The sequence below is a fragment of the Punica granatum genome, chromosome 8 (assembly GCF_007655135.1).
Source record: "Punica granatum isolate Tunisia-2019 chromosome 8, ASM765513v2, whole genome shotgun sequence".
In the NCBI taxonomy this organism is placed as follows: Eukaryota; Viridiplantae; Streptophyta; class Magnoliopsida; order Myrtales; family Lythraceae; genus Punica; species Punica granatum.
This window is the reverse complement of record NC_045134.1, coordinates 793,865-809,351: the sequence shown is the minus strand read 5'-3', so window position 1 is coordinate 809,351 and position 15,487 is coordinate 793,865. Positions and strand designations below refer to the sequence as shown.

General features: G+C 41.1%; 4 protein-coding genes across 5 annotated transcripts; 2 read left to right on the top strand and 2 right to left on the bottom strand.

Moving 5' to 3' along the window:
• The first annotated feature begins 45 nt into the window (after window positions 1-45).
• Window positions 46-2,049, top strand: LOC116188290 (nudix hydrolase 26, chloroplastic). Its single transcript, XM_031517552.1, has 6 exons — window positions 46-497; window positions 658-708; window positions 839-931; window positions 1,281-1,375; window positions 1,576-1,690; window positions 1,789-2,049. Exons 1-6 carry the CDS (start codon window positions 198-200, stop codon window positions 1,852-1,854), a joined length of 720 nt encoding a protein of 239 aa, XP_031373412.1. The 5' UTR covers window positions 46-197; the 3' UTR covers window positions 1,855-2,049.
• A 154-nt stretch (window positions 2,050-2,203) lies between these two features.
• On the bottom strand, window positions 2,204-5,453 carry LOC116188288 (uricase-2). The gene is made up of 8 exons (XM_031517550.1): window positions 4,797-5,453; window positions 4,500-4,592; window positions 4,294-4,369; window positions 3,973-4,082; window positions 3,643-3,734; window positions 3,318-3,491; window positions 3,134-3,227; window positions 2,204-2,521 (listed from the first exon to the last, which is right to left on the bottom strand). The coding sequence occupies exons 1-8, from the start codon at window positions 5,001-5,003 to the stop codon at window positions 2,438-2,440; spliced, it is 930 nt and encodes a 309-aa protein (XP_031373410.1). The 5' UTR covers window positions 5,004-5,453; the 3' UTR covers window positions 2,204-2,437.
• Window positions 5,454-6,622: 1,169 nt separating this feature from the next.
• On the top strand, window positions 6,623-9,158 carry LOC116189626 (vacuolar protein sorting-associated protein 60.2). 2 transcript variants are annotated; one of them, XM_031519378.1, is made up of 7 exons: window positions 6,627-6,985; window positions 7,391-7,542; window positions 7,737-7,830; window positions 8,124-8,195; window positions 8,292-8,403; window positions 8,566-8,708; window positions 8,878-9,118. In XM_031519378.1, exons 1-7 carry the CDS (start codon window positions 6,917-6,919, stop codon window positions 8,929-8,931), a joined length of 696 nt encoding a protein of 231 aa, XP_031375238.1. In that variant the 5' UTR covers window positions 6,627-6,916; the 3' UTR covers window positions 8,932-9,118. The 2 variants fall into 2 exon arrangements, with proteins under 2 accessions (XP_031375236.1, XP_031375238.1); XM_031519376.1 differs by having other exon boundaries at window positions 6,623-6,985; window positions 8,124-8,403; window positions 8,878-9,158.
• A 1,894-nt stretch (window positions 9,159-11,052) lies between these two features.
• LOC116189570 (basic leucine zipper 6) lies at window positions 11,053-14,492 on the bottom strand. The gene is made up of 5 exons (XM_031519286.1): window positions 14,188-14,492; window positions 12,670-13,419; window positions 12,242-12,317; window positions 11,693-11,819; window positions 11,053-11,462 (listed from the first exon to the last, which is right to left on the bottom strand). The coding sequence occupies exons 2-5, from the start codon at window positions 13,245-13,247 to the stop codon at window positions 11,317-11,319; spliced, it is 927 nt and encodes a 308-aa protein (XP_031375146.1). The 5' UTR covers window positions 13,248-13,419; window positions 14,188-14,492; the 3' UTR covers window positions 11,053-11,316.
• Window positions 14,493-15,487: the final 995 nt, after the last annotated feature.

Here is a 15,487-nt window from a genome sequence, read left to right as displayed (position 1 = left end):
CGGGCCTAAATGTTATATACTCCCCTAGAGGGTCGATTCGATTGGCTCCCAATGTCTGTCTTTGCTGAACGTTGCACTGGCAATACTACGAGAACAGAACAGAACAGAACAATGGCCGTACAGACATATAATCGATTGGGCATCAGTGACGGTCTCGGTCGTCCCCCATAATAAAAAGGACGGCGCTTTCTTGAAAGATGGCGGCATCTTTATGCCGTTCCGCACTGAATCTCTTCTTCTCGAATTCTTCAGTCCACCATTGCCCTCACCACCGACGTCAACATCCCTCTCTTCTTCATCTCCTCTCGAAGCCCCTTTCTTTCACTTCAAGCTCTCCTCTCACCCTAACCCATCACGCGAAGCCACCGCTTCTTCAGAAGCGCTCGTCCTTTAGCTCGATTCTCTGTAACTCGGCATCTTCCTCTTCGTCCATGGAGGCTCCGCCTGAGGGGTACAGGAGAAACGTTGGGATCTGCTTGATTAACCCCTCTAAGAAGGTCAACTCTTTAATTGCCCGGTTAAATTTTGGCCTTTTTGTTTTTGTTTTTTTTGTTGGGGGGGGGGGGGGGGGGGGGGGGGGGGGGGGCGCCTCGGAATGCTGATTGTCTTCGCTTAAGTGTTTGACAAAATGCTCCACCCGGTGCGTGCTTGTTGCAGATTTTTGCTGCTTCGAGGCTTGATGTACCTGACGCATGGCAAATGCCCCAAGTGAGCTTCTTTCACTGTCTTGAAACCATGAAAGTTGACTTCTTCCCGTTGTTCTTTGATTTTGTTTCTGGGAGTATGATGTTTTTAGCTTCTATTCTATTGAGCATTTGCAGTTGTGTTGTGTCAACAGGGAGGTATTGATGACGGGGAAGACCCGAAGACTGCAGCCATCAGGGAACTGAGAGAAGAGACAGGAGTCAGCTCAGCCGAGATCATTGCAGAGGTTCAAAATTTTACATTCATTGTTCCGTTGTGATGAATGAATCATTTTGCGATAAGTTTCCATTGAAAGTAGTGGTTACAGCTTACTTGAGTGAATTGAAAGTAGTACTCCTTTGCAAATTCTTCGCTTTTTCAGTCAAAGAAGTGCTGCTTTGCCATTTGTTTTTCATGCACTGCATCTGCATATATGCATCAGCACCATGCTTAGTGCACACTTTTGGGTCCAATCAATCTACAGCTAGTTAAACCTTCCTTCTAAGATTGTTTACGACTGGCAAGCTGAGTGAAACTTTTGTGACCGGAAATATTTGTTTGTTTGTTTGTTGATGTATATCTAATATGCTGTGCAGGCACCTTACTGGTTGACATATGACTTCCCACCTGAGGTCAGGGAGAAGCTCAAAGTTCAATGGGGGTCAGACTGGAAAGGCCAAGCTCAAAAGTGGTGAGTGCACAGCTCTTTTGTTTCTGGGACGAACAGGACCAAACTTCCCGTGGATCGGGATCTTCTGCAGCTTTGTAATCGAAAATTAAAAGGAAAATTTTGAGATCTATTTTTCTCCTTGCTTCGCGTTCTCTGTCCTCCTCCATCTGCATCCACTCAGAACCTTAATTAATCAATATAAATGCTGTGTAAAAGCATAGGTTCCTCCTGAAATTCATCGGGAAGGATGAAGAAGTCAATCTCCAGGGAGATGGCACCGAGAAGGCCGAGTTTGGCGAATGGGCGTGGATGTCCCCAGAGCAAATAATTGAACTCGTGCGTATACCTCACTCTGCCGTTGGTTTTAGACTAGAACCAACTCCATGCTGAGGTTATAGTTATATGCAACTGATGCTTTTTCGATCTTCTTGCAGGCGGTGGATTTTAAGAAGCCTGTTTACAAGGAAGTTCTGAATGCCTTTGCTCTCCATCTCCAGTAATCCTGTTGTTAATTCCCCTTGACATGCATGGCTCTTGATGAGAGTCGAAACAATGCCAGAGTTCTTAGGCTATCTCGAGTGAAAATGTTGCAACTTTTGAACTTATATTTCCATTGTTTGGATTACTAAATTTATGCTGGAGGAATAAGAAACTGATGCTCCACGGATAAATACCAACTTGCAGTTAACACCGTATCTAATGTGTTTCTGCAGTCTTCTTCTGATCGTCCCCATAGGGATGAGCTCTTCTTGCATCCAAATTATGATCTCAACAGATTGAAATACTCGTCAATGGTCAACGTGTCAAATTATATCAGCCACAAATAAATGGCCCTATAAATGACCTGCCTTAACCCAAGATCCTATTTTGCACCAAACGAGGAGAATACATCTTAGAGACTTGCTGGGGCAGCTATTGCTCATCAAGCAAACGGCCACTTTATTAAATATATTTGTACAGTTCAAGACTGGAACACAAGGCTATCGAACAATTATTTAAGGATAGCGATGCACAGACCAGCAGATACAAAAAGCAGATAGGAGATGTAATTAACAGCAGATCTGCCACTGTGCTATTGGCTTTTTACATTCTTGACCAGAAATGGCTCAAGCTGGCTTGAATGGATCCATGTGGATCGTCTGTTGGTAGGAACACATCATCGTTAAACTGCCCAAAAAAGGAAGAAAAAAATAAAATTGGCATGTATCAGTCAGCTGATTTTTCTGGTGGATTCACATCCATACTTGGAATTTGGAAATGGTAGAGACACATGCATACAAAGTACAAACACTTCATGTGCAAACATCGCATGATCAATAACTGGTTTTCTGAACATCATGTGCAACCATCACAGAAATTATTGGTAATTTCTCGATCTTCCAGATACAGATCAGCAATCACAATCAAACCTAGCTTTTATAATTGTCTGATAACTTCCTGGAGCGGGCTGCTCATTTTTGGGAAAAAGAAACGAATAGAGAAAGTGGATGACTCCATTCCAACAACCTATATTTCAATATAGCTAGATAGAGGATCACCATTGGGACAGACCAAGAGTGACATTTACGCTTGATCTTCTTATCTCCTTCAAGTTTCTTTCTTTTTCATCTTAATTAAAATCTTAATTTTCAGCGCAGGAAATGTTTTCAGCCCATGGTACATTCATAGTTTGTGAAAAAATGTTCCTTCTATAAATGTAATCATCCTCTGCCTACTCCATGAGCACATAAAGAACATTGTGTAATGAAACATCAGATTGAGGAAAAAAAGAAATCAAACCTTAACAATGGCAGGATTGTCCTTGCTAGATATGTTTACGGGCAAGAAATGGAGATTTGGCATCTTTAGCTGCACAGCCGATATGTCAGGAAACCTGAGAGTGGAAAAAAAAACCCAATCAAATTAGCATTTTGTGAGCATCAAAAGGGAAAGGAAAGGAGATTGAGGAGGAAGGAGGGATTACTTGCTAAGAACTGCCCTTTCCATGTGAAAGAGAGTGCTCTGCACCGATGGGCTGTACACTCCCTCTTTCGGTGGACCAAAAAAGGTGTCCATCAATACCTTTTTCACGTCCACATATCTCTCTGTGAAGTAAAGTGGCTTCTGAGGGATCCTAGATAGGTTATCGTAGGTGTACCTGTAGTTCAAATCATACCTTGGTGAATGAATGACCTCAAAAGTCAAAAGTCAAATCCATATGCTAAACATGTATTTTCATAACACGGGATAAAAGAATAGCACAACTATGAAGAACAGAACTAAACTATTGAGGAAGAGGCAATTCGTACCTCCAAGATGCAGTGACCTCAGTTGCCAGTATTCTTTCTCGTGTTTCAGGAAGAGCAGTGTACTTGTCCCTGATGAAACCTTCAAAACCTGACTGTTCATATGGAAATGGCAGAACAATAAATGAGGGACTGGTAGGTATATAGATCACATCACCAAGCACAATCATCTCAAGGGTACACTCTGTCTCATATCAATAAGAAATTTTATCTTCAATGCACATGGGATAGACAACCGCACAATCTTCCCACAAGAAGATCGTGAGATTCTAGATAAATCACGGGATGTGCTAGGTCGGGGTCTAAAGAAAAATTTTAGATTAAATAGCTTACCTTGGTGGTCTTCAGCACAGACAACTCTTCTATACCCGAAACCAATTTCACAGCCCCCGACTTCTTCACAAACACTTCTACTGTATGCTTCTCAGATCCAAGCTTAAATCCTTCAATGATATACAGCATATGAAGAAATCACAACAAGAACGCATGTGTAGGTTTGCCTCATATGGAGAAATCTGAAATCTTTTGGCCGGCACTTCAATCAAACAAATAATGTAAAGTAAAAGTCCCAAGGAAGAAACAGGGAACACCCTGCAGCAGTTATTCAAAAATGTACTGATTGTTGCTCCATCATGAACTTTAGGGAAGACTGACCGTGTTCATGCGGTTGGCCATCAATATATACACGCTCCCAGGGCTTCTCCACGATTTTCACTATTGCACCACTCACCTACAATCAGAGAGAAATGGATGTGGAAAATAAGAATTCGAAAGAAACAAGATCGATCATATAGAATAGATCGTGAAGGTCGAATTTTCAGAATCACCGAGCGAACCGAATGGAATGCAGCAGTATCTACCTGACTATAGAAAGATGTGAAGTGCTTCGCGAGCAGAATCGCGAAATCCTCCACCGAGAGCTGCTCAGTGCATTCCTTGGCCTTGGCATAAACCTGATGAGCAAGTAACATAAAATCATTCACTCATCTCGAATGGCTGAACCATAAAAAGGGCAATTTTATGAGCGACAAAAGCACACTCAGATGCTAATTAATCTGAAAATCCCACAACTCGATCACCGAATTAACTTGAGGCAATCAAATCGACATGGCTGGAATGCGGGGAAGAGGTAAAAGGGAGAGAGGGGAGTGTGATACGGTGTTCTTCATGGTGTCGGTGGCGACGATGTCGGAGTTGTCGTCGCGGACATAAGCAGCGATGCAATCGGAGAAGAGGCTGATGCTGACGTTCCACTCCACCATGAAGTGGCGGCCATCCCTGGCCCTCCAAACCCTAGCCACCCTCACCCGATCCTTCCCGTGCATCTGCTCGAAGTGGAAGCCGTCTAGCTCCTTGCCCGCCATTGAAGCAGAGTTTCGATCCGGAGAGGAAGTGATGGTAATAGAGCGTGAAGAAGATGAAGATTGAAGAGTAGGGTCAGAGCATTTTATAGAGGCAGAGGGTGAGAAGAGAGGATTCCGTTCACTTCTTTTCTTTTCATTATATCTTTTGGGTAAATGGGGTCGAAGAAGATTCTGTCGGAGGCTCTGAGCACGAAGCAGCGGCGGCGGCGGCGTCCGTGATGTTCATGTGAAAACATAAATGCACCCGGTGCACGTACACTTCGAGGCAAAGATTGCGGGACCCACAGGCTCATGGCGTGGATACTTCGTGAGCCCGGCTGCGTGTAATTTCTACTTTCTATTCTTCGTCTGTGCTGGCTATCTGAGCGGGATTTGAGGAAAATGATGAACAGAACACGTAGGACAGCGGTCGCGCCACCCTCCTTTGGGAGCGCGTGGACTCACATATTCCTTTGTAATAGCATTTAGTTTAGAAACTATCTATGGAGTTATATCAATTTTGCGAGCGAATATTTTATTAAGCTCTCTCCTTCACGAATCCTCTAGAATGAGCACGCGCCATTGAAAGAGAGTTCACGTTGTCAACGAGATCTTGATAATTTAGTGGAGAACATTATTCTTTGGATTAATTTCCCCCATGCCATTATATTTTAAATTTTTTCATTCGTCGTAATTTCACCAAATCAGACGATATTTTTAAAAAAAATTCACGGCATAGCACGAAATGTAATAATTTCACCGTAAAGGACAAAATTTCAAAAAGATTTCATGACATAACATGACATTAGTTTTCCGTCGACGACTTAACGGAAATATGACGTGGCTGATATTGTTAGCTCACCCTTGTTCATCCCAGCCATACATCGCCACGTTAAATTTCCATTAGGTCAATGACGAAAAATTAATATCGTGCTATGCCATGAAATTTTTTTGAAATTTTTTATCATTCGATGAAATTATTTGCTTTGCGTGCTATGCCGTAAAAGAATTTCAAAATACCGTGCGATTTAATAAAATTATGAAAATATATATTACGTGACGAAATTTTTCAAAATATAGTGTTGTACGGTGAAATTAACTATTATTCCGTTGCTTTTTTAATAATGAAAAAATTCATAATGATCCGCGCACGTCTTAGGATATCTATATATATGTATGTGTATATACATATATATGAGACTTTTCCATCTATATCGCAAGCATAAATTTCTGATGACAAAAAAATGTATAAGTGGCGAGTATACGGCCCACAGGATTGGAAGGACTTTGGAAACCTTGGACTATGCTTTCCGGCATGCTTCGAGACTTTCGACCCCGACCCGATAAGAACCCGACATCACCATGAAAATGTCCAATTCTATGTCAATAATTAGTGGTTAGCATTATGTCAACATGTTAGTTAAATACAATAATAATCGAGATACGATCTTTAACTCGATTTTATGAAAGAAGGAATGGACTCGGTCTAAAAGTAAAGTAATCATTAAAATGGGCCATAGCCCATAAGTGGGAAGGCTTCTGCTTCCGGCCCAGCCCAAAAAATCATAAAGCTGACGTGGCTCCGGCGTGTCGTGTCGTACAGCTGATGGAAGACTCTCGGGGACGTCCGGTCAACACAAATCGACATAACGAACCACCTTGGAATTGGATCGATCCCCATATCCCCGATCGAGATTCCCCGTTCAGTTTCGTCGAAGCTTCTCCTCCATCTTCTACACCCTTCCCTTACCTTCCCTGCTAAGGAATCGGAGCCCCTTCCGATCAACTTCCGGCATTCTCCTCCAACTTTACTGCGTCGTCCGATAGCTGGGCGAATTGGGGCGGACAACGCGCTCCTAAGATCAGCTTCTTCTGACGGTTCATTCGCGGTTTAGGCTCGAAGGAGAAACCCTTTCGGAGGGCAGAAGAAGAAGATGAAGAGAGTTTTTGGCATCAAGAAAGATAAGGAGCCCCCTCCCTCCATTCAAGATGCCTCCGATAACGTAATGATATCTCCTTCTCAGGATTAAGGATTTTTTGGCTGGGGAAGTTCTCTAATTGCTCAATCGATTGATTTAGGGTTTGTTCTTATAGCTCGAACTCATCACCATTTTCGGAGCTTGGAGTGTGGAAAGAACATCTATATGGATCTCCACTGAGCTGAGAATTTTGGGTTTAAATCATAACTTGAGTTTGCTGGGATTGCTCTCATCTAAAGTTTGAAGTGTGTGCCTCTTAGATTTGGGTTATAGGTGCTGATTTGACATGGCCATATTTGTTTATAGCTTGGAGCTTGAAATGAGCAACCTGGCTGTTCTAGCATGTTTGCTGTAGGACCATGTTCTCTGCATTAACTCTCATGAGATGATCACATATGCTGATGCATTTTATTGCTTGACCGTGTTCAGATCACTAAAAGGGGTGATACAGTTGATGACAAGATCAGGAAGCTTGATGCCGAACTCAGTAGATACAAGGAGCAGATCAAGAAAACACGTCCTGGTCCTGCTCAAGAAGCTGTGAAAGCTCGAGCTATGAGGGTTCTCAAGCAGAAGCGAATGTATGTTGCCTTTTCTCGATAGTCTGAAATCTTACTTGTCAGATGCTTCGTGTGTAGGCTGTAATTTCTTTCGGATGGCTGGAGATATGGACATTCCTTATTCGGCTAGTAGTAGAGTAACTTGGTCAGAGCTCATATGAAGGGACTCGCAGTTTTGATGAGATGCCTATAACGGGTTTTGTGTCTGTGGACAGGTATGAAGGACAGCGTGATATGCTGTATAATCAGACTTTCAACCTTGATCAGGTTTCCTTTGCCTCCGAAGGGATCAAAGACGCTCAACAGACTGTACGTACATGAAGACCCCTTGTTCTCTATTTAAATTCAAAACTTGAGATTTACTGAGTCGGTATTGGTTGCCCCTTCAGGACATAATCTAGTATCTTCTAGAAATAAAGATCTAACCATTAAGCACTGGACAGTGAAGAGTGAAATGCTTCTCTTCGATGCTTTAAAAGCCACGTGATACTACAGCTGTTTTCGGGATTGTCAATTTATAAGTCAATAATGCAATAATGCACTTGTTCCGTTGAATTTTACTGCTCATTAATTTGCCTTTTGCACTGTCTTGTTTGTTGCAGATGACAGCTCTAAAATCTGCCAACAAGGAGTTGAAAGGAATGATGAAGACTGTGAAGCTTCAGGACATAGATGTATGTTATTTAATCAGAAATGTGATTATTATTTTTTCCCTGCTTGTTTCCTTACATATTCTATGTTGCTTATCTGTTTTTTCGTTGATTCTGCAGAGCTTGCAAGATGAGATGATGGACCTCATGGATGTAAGCAATGAGATTCAAGAGACCTTGGGCAGAAGCTACAATGTACCTGATGACATCGATGAGGATGAACTTATGGGTGGTAGGTTTCCAATTACTTTTGGCTTGTCCACTTCAATTTTCTTAACTTCAGTTTGTGCAATCTTCGAGAAAGTTGGACTGTTCCCTTGGGAGTTTTGAAAAGAATGATCTGAATTCGCTAGTTACTGTACTATTATTGATTCTTCCCAAAATTGCAATGCAGAGCTTGATGCCTTGGAAGCAGATATGGGATTGGAGACAGAAGCAGGAGTTCCATCTTATCTCCAACCTGATAAGGAGCCTGATATGGAAGAGCTCAGCCTGCCTTCTGCACCAACAGGACATGCTGGCAGAACAAATGCCCAGGTGAGCCCCAGCTAAGGTTATTTATCGCCTTTTATCTGCTAGTTATTCGTCATAAAGAAAATAGTAAGAACTAAGAGCAGGGCTTCATTGCTCGTGTGTTTGTACTGTTACACTATCGTTTGGTTATATTGTGCAGTATAAAGAAGCTAACTTGTTTGATGTTCCACAGGCTGAGGATGAACTGGGATTACCTACTGTTCCTCACGCATCAATTCGCAATTAAGGATCCCCATTGTTCTGTATGGAGATGTTAAATGTTGATAGTATTGTTGCTCGATGGATTGAGTCGGTGTAAAGATTCTGTGCAGATTTCTGATTCGTCATCGGTTCCTTCTATTTGGTTCCCATGTTGGATTGGTTTTACTTTTTGAATGCTTCCAGAGATTTTGATGGAAGGCCTTGATGTCTCATGGATCACTGTCCATATAAATGTGTCGAAAAATTTTGTTCTGTCGTGCATCTCCTTCAAGTTTTGGGACTGCTAAACTACAATGCCGAATCGGATCTGATAAATGTCCATGACTTATCGGAGCTATGGTCCACAAAAAAGCCAGAAAAGATATAATCCCATCCCAATCTTCGGAACTACAAGATGAATCAAAATCACAAGATTCACAGAAGATACGGCCGTAGAGAAAGAGTGCCACTACATACACTCATACTATGATTATATATCCACGTTCCACACAATGCCCTTGTGTAACTGACGATATTCTTGTTTGTTAAGGAGAAAGCTCGAAGCTGAGCTGAGCTGACCGGGCAGAAAGATATATTTTACGTACGGGCAATGGAAAGCAGAAAGAGATGGACGAACATAATAGGATAGACGATCCCACCTGTCTTGGTTCAAGCAATTTGGTATTTATTGTCCATTTCGGATTTAAGGATTGTGAATGGAAAAAATTATTAATCAGGAGCATTTTACCTTTAGTGAGCTAGCCCGGCTCGACTTAAATAGTCGGGATCCGTTGGACTTTCGGATACGTAAGGTAGATGAGTCCGGGCAACTGGTTCGGATCGACACCATCACGAAGGAAGTATTAAAGATGGCCAACGCCAGTTTTGAGCCGGGTATGTTGTGGGCCCGATTTTGAGTACAGAAGAAAATATGGGCCTCAGTATTCCTCTCGAATTTCGTCTATTGGTTAATCGTCACAAAGAAAATGGGCTGTTGCAACTGGGTGTAGTCTGCGCCTCTGCGGGTTTGCGCAGGTAATTAGAGAAATTAATAAAATGTAATTATTTGATAAATGTATTGAGAAATTAATTAATTTTTCAGGTGTGGATTTGCGCAGGTAATTAGAAAAATTAATGAAATGTAATTATTTGATAAATATATTGAGAAATTAATTAATTTTTCAAGATGGGGTTATATTTAAAAATTTTAATATTTATTGTAAAATAAAAAAATAATGTTATAGAAAAATTTTATTACTTATCTGCTAATTTTAATATAGAATTAATTGTTATGATTGTATCAAAATCGAAATATTCAAATGCATGAATTTCTTTTGAAAGACACTCAACCATGAGTTGAGAGTTAGCGGTTGGAGCTTTCATGACTCCTGCTACGTTCAATCACGAGCTGAAGGTTAGCAAAAAGTGTTTTCACATCTCGAGTTTCAGCTTTTATAAATTATAAATAGACGTGCTGTATAGAGAAGCCGATTGTCTCTTGATGAGTTTGATGCTCCACAGGCTGAGGATGAACTGGAATTAGCTGCTGTGCCTCGCCCATTGATTGGCAATTGTGGATCTATGGTTCTGTACAGAGATGTCAAATGTTTATGGTATTTGGTTTCAATGGATTGAGTTGGTATAAACATTCCGTGCGGGTTTCTGATTCGATCATCGGTTCCATCTATTCGGTTTTGATGTGGATGGATTGAGTCGGTTTTGAGGTGGACTGGTTTTGCCAGTTGATGCTTCCAGATATTTTGATGAAAGACCTGAGATGGCTCAATGATCGCTGTCCATATAAAATGTGTCGAGAAGATTTCATCTTCTCATGCATCTCTTCCAAGCTGTGAGACAGAGACTGCTAATCTACAATGACCAAAAGCAAACAGCACTTGATCAATAGCAGAACTAAGTCGAAGCGAGTCCGTGATCTATATGAAGGCTCATTCCCAAAATCAAAGGTTCTCCGAGCCAAACTCGATGCAGCCATACCGATTAGGTTACATGTTTTGTGACAGGATGAGTCATGAGAATCTCCGTTTCAACTTCCTCAACCATGAGCAGCATTCTCGCGCCAAAACTCCTCGACCATAAAAAAAAAAAAAAAACCAAATTTACAAGATTCATGGAAGGTACTGCTGTGAAAATCGAACCGGCGAGACCGTAGAGAAGAAAGTGTCACCTCGTATACAGATGCTGAATATCCAATTCCATACATGTAACCGACAATGGAACCGGTTCGTAGAGCCAATACATTTACACAAAAAGTGTGAAAGACTTCCTACTAAATCAAGACACCAAGCATTAACTCCTCGGATGCTCTTCCACAGAAGAATATGACTGTGCAGAACAGAGCAAGGCCTCAGTGGGATAAGTCGATTCTGTGGTCTTTCCAGTAAAGTACGCTTCAGTTAAGGTTAAGTTTCTCTCAGCCTAAAGTCTGCCAGTTAGCTTCTGAAATTCCAGCTCTTGCAGCGAGACTAGTCTCAGAATAGGCCCTCCTGTGTCGATTCGGAGAGCTTGCTAGATCAGCTTTGAGCCTCTCAGCTTCTTTCCTCAAGGATTGATATTGCCCTGTAAAATAAGACATCGACGGACTTTCACGAACACTAAAACGTCACATAAATTGGAGAATACACATGCGACTTGTAAAGATCTAGGCGAACTCTAGAAATGCAAGTATGGCTTCAAGCAGCCGTAGTATATCAAGCATCTTAGGAAGTAATACTTTAGCAATGTTCAATTAGATTTCTCATAGATGGACACTTCATGAACTTAAAATATCAATAAAGAAAGATTGTCACCTTCCATGATAAGTTTCTCCTGTCGAAGTCGAGCCATCTTTTGTTTCAATTTCGCATTCTCCATCGTTAATGTGACTCGTTGCTGAAGCAAAGTGGCCACCCTGACTGCTAGTTCTGATTCAAAAGCCTGCAAAGCCCATAGAAAGGTCATGCTGAGTTCCTCCTTTTCTATCGTACGCTAATTTTACCTTCAGCACAAGAATTACTGACAGAAGGATGAAATCGAGCCGTGAGTCTAGATAGTACTTCTAGGAATATGTGTGTTATTTCAGTAATCTTTTGAGTCATAGTTTGTAACTAAAATATCGAAGAAACACAGCGCATTCTGTTCGACTTATTGAGTGATTAAAAATGGAAATGTGCCCATTACATTCTAAAATAAAAGGTCCCTATGTTCCCACTCAAAAGGTTGAAATTCAGTCAAAATTCACAAAGACCATTTTCCATGACCTTAAGTTCCCTGCATGCTATCCAAGTAAAGATATAAATTGGCGCATGCAAAAGGAAGAGAAAAGGAGTTCCCCTCTCTCTCCCTTCCAGCTAATTTACCTGGAAAATATTTACAGTCTTTTCAAGTTCAGCAATATACTGGAGCTTACGGACCCTCGAGCGTTGCCCAGATTGCCTGCAGCAAATTAATCAAATCAGTGTTGCATATGCATTTTCTGGAATTTATAAAGACCATAAATAAAAATTATACATATACATTGAGACTATACGAGCACAAAGTATAACTACTGAAGAAGAGAAAAGCGGCCCAGAAATCAAATTAAGAATGATTTGAGAGGAGAGGTCTTAGCGATCAATCGACAATTTTAGATCAAACCATGCAAAGTGGCCAATAAAGCATTTCCTAGCCAGCATAAATATCATTATCGTGCTTCTAAAGAGCTATCTGAAGTATAAGCTGCTATCATGAAGGGATGTGAACAGCAGAAATCAGACGATCATGCAAAGTAAATGAAGCAGATTGTGACCTTTTCCCCGGCTTCATCTCAGGGTTGAAATCTCCATTGGTCCCGCCAGGACCATCACCTTTCGAATCGGAATTAGTTGTTCCAGAAATGCAGAGACTGCCATCGAGTAACTGCAGGGGATTCTGAGAAATATACTCGGACAATGCCGAAACGATCCCACTGTCTGAAAATGTCATCCCGCTACTTCTTCCTCGAGGTGAGTTGGGACCATAGGTACAATCCAACTCTAGCATCCCTCTTTCTTCATTCTTCACATCACTTAGTTTCGCATTGCTACCCAGATTAAGACTCTGTAATGAGTCTCCAAGGCCATCTAAAAGGGCTACTGAGTCGCTAGCAGATCTTCGGTGGACTGCTCCCTTGGTACTGACTTCTGGATCACTCAACAAGTCCTCGAGCCAAGCAGGCTGGTCTTCTAAAATTGACCCTTGGGAGGGGGACCTATGGTGGCGAGGAAAGTAGCCTGGATTGTTCGAATTTGTGGGAGGAGAGGTTGAGCTCGGGTCTCGAACTGGGCGTGAAACTGCTTTTTTCTGGAAGGGACACCGTGGCGGAAGGTGAGCCTGTCTAGTAGACATGTTTCTTTTTTTATGTTCAGCACAATAACTCACCCATAAGATTCATCTATCTCGAAGGCTTCCCTGTTTGAAGCATGACCCCGAGCCATTTACGCATTATTCGCTCACCCAACGTGTTTGCTCACCACTTGCCGGAAGAGAGCTTCGCAACGAGAACTCGTGCTGAATGAAGCTACAGCAGAGGAGGAATAACTAATAAGAGCTTGCAGACAGATTCTTAAACATGAAAAACTACAAGAGAAACCGTTGCGAAGTCTCGACTGCTAATGGGGATACAATCCCCATGTACAGACAAATTGAGTGAGCAGGCAAAGAAGAGCGAGTCAAAGTCTGCTAAATGAAATCTGCAGCATGAAATTTCCAATAAAGAAGTGGCTAAAATTTTGTTCTTTTGTGAACTGTTCAGCGGACGGAAAGTATTCCAATTATGCATCCAATGTGAAAAAATCTGCAAAAGAAGAAAAAGGGGGTCCTTTGAAATGCTAATGGGATGAGAAGACTGTCTTTTTCCAGAGTAAATTGATGTGTTTTTTCATGAGCTACTAGTTGGGAATAATCAGCTCATAATAGTTTCCATTTCTCATCAAACTTTACAGCTAATGAAAGAACAAAAACCAAGAACAGGGGCAGAAGATTCCAAACAGAAATCCAAGAACTGTGAAACACAGCGGCCTGAGAAGAAAAATCCAATCTTTCTGGCTCCACAGAACTGTTAAAGGAACCACATTTAGTATTTAGCAGCAAAATCAATGGAACAGTGACCGTCAGAATGAGACTTTTGTCAAACACTCCACCCCATAGAATCAAGAACCAGGAGCTCGGACAAGACATGCATGCATTTCCCAAAGAACATCAAAATCGTCTTTCTCACAACGCCCAGAAAAATGAAAAGCTCCCAAAAAAAGAAAAACAGAAGCCAAGGTGAAAGAGTTTAACTCACAAGGTGTTTGTGGGCAGAAAAAGAGAGACAGAGGAGGGCGGGTGGGTGGTTAGGGTGTTCTCTCGTTCAGAGTGTTCATCTCAGTCACTGTAAATGTTCCTCTGCTCTTTAATATAGGGAGGGGGGACTCCCATTCCATTTGTTCATCTCATGGCATCAGCAGCAGCAGAACGACCGAAAGACTGCAACTTTAGAGAGAGAAAGAGGAGAGAGAGGGGGGTGTCCTGTGTGGGGTTGCTTGCTGGAAGACAGCAGGATGGAGAGAGTGTACGAACAACACGGAGTGGGGTCTGATATTTGGTATGGTATGGTGTAGTCTCTGTCTCTCTCTCTCTCTGCTTTCTTTCGCTTTTTCTCCCTCCCCTCCCCTCCCATTCTTTCTTATTTATTTATTTATTTATTTTCCCTTATCTTTTCCTTATTTGTATTTATTAATTAGCTGCAGCCATGAGATGACGACAGAGGCACAAAATAAAGCTAACAAGGTTATTATTTAATGTTATCATTATTCTTATTTTTCATTTGGGGGTGTAATTGTTTGGTGTCAACTATGAATTAAACAATGATTCCTTTAACCTCAGTCAGAAGTCTTCATTTGTTGTTTAACCTAAAATGTCAATGACCATCCCATGATTTATAACATTCATCTGCTTCAAAGAAATTTGCATTCATGTCCGGATTTTTGTTTTTATGACAGTTGTTCATCCAAAAATGTCAACGAAAGGTGTAAATCTAACTGTTTAGAGCCTTTTCTATTGTAATTTTATTTAGATAATTGATTATTACTATTTTTTTTATGTCATAAAAAAATCTATGAGTCCAGTATAACAAAACACTCAAAAATCTTCAAAGAATAGCTACTCTTCTACCTTTGCCAAAAAAAAAATCTTTTGAATTATCGAATAAATGTATATATTTCTTTATAATCTCACTATTTTCAAGGTTTTCATCAAATAATAAATTTCACTAAAACCTATATTCAACCAAGTCCCTCCATTTAATAAGTTTTTTCCCCTTTTATTAAACTGATAATAATAATAAGTATCTCACGCATGGGGAATCTATATCTATGCTTATATATATATGTGTGTGTGTGTGTGTGACAAATCTAATCTAATATCTAATATAGATTGTTAAAAGAGATATTTCCATGTATAGTGGGGGTGATGGTGAAAAGGAAAAGTCTTTTCCTTTATGCATGAAACCAAGCAACAAGTTGCATGCAAGACCCATTGGCCATGGATTTGGACCGCTCCAATTTTATATTGCATAAATCAAAGAATCAAAGTATCCGCACTAA

Excerpts from the sequence above, each read along its gene's own strand:
- LOC116188290 (XM_031517552.1), top strand. The coding sequence starts at position 198 with ATGGCGGCATCTTTATGCCGTTCCGCACTGAATCTCTTCTTCTCGAAT. Across the intron at positions 1,376-1,575 it reads AAAGGCCAAGCTCAAAAGTG|GTTCCTCCTGAAATTCATCG; the intron begins GTGAGTGCACAG and ends GTAAAAGCATAG. Across the intron at positions 1,691-1,788 it reads CAGAGCAAATAATTGAACTC|GCGGTGGATTTTAAGAAGCC; the intron begins GTGCGTATACCT and ends ATCTTCTTGCAG.
- LOC116188288 (XM_031517550.1), bottom strand. The coding sequence starts at position 5,003 with ATGGCGGGCAAGGAGCTAGACGGCTTCCACTTCGAGCAGATGCACGGG. Across the intron at positions 4,370-4,499 it reads TCACATCTTTCTATAGTCAG|GTGAGTGGTGCAATAGTGAA; the intron begins GTAGATACTGCT and ends CTCTGATTGTAG. Across the intron at positions 3,228-3,317 it reads GAAAGGGCAGTTCTTAGCAA|GTTTCCTGACATATCGGCTG; the intron begins GTAATCCCTCCT and ends TTCCACTCTCAG.
- LOC116189570 (XM_031519286.1), bottom strand. The coding sequence starts at position 13,247 with ATGTCTACTAGACAGGCTCACCTTCCGCCACGGTGTCCCTTCCAGAAA. Across the intron at positions 12,318-12,669 it reads GAGATGAAGCCGGGGAAAAG|GCAATCTGGGCAACGCTCGA; the intron begins GTCACAATCTGC and ends AATTTGCTGCAG. Across the intron at positions 11,463-11,692 it reads GGAGAAACTTATCATGGAAG|GGCAATATCAATCCTTGAGG; the intron begins GTGACAATCTTT and ends CTTATTTTACAG.
- LOC116189626 (XM_031519376.1), top strand. The coding sequence starts at position 6,917 with ATGAAGAGAGTTTTTGGCATCAAGAAAGATAAGGAGCCCCCTCCCTCC. Across the intron at positions 6,986-7,390 it reads TTCAAGATGCCTCCGATAAC|ATCACTAAAAGGGGTGATAC; the intron begins GTAATGATATCT and ends GACCGTGTTCAG. Across the intron at positions 8,709-8,877 it reads CTGGCAGAACAAATGCCCAG|GCTGAGGATGAACTGGGATT; the intron begins GTGAGCCCCAGC and ends GATGTTCCACAG.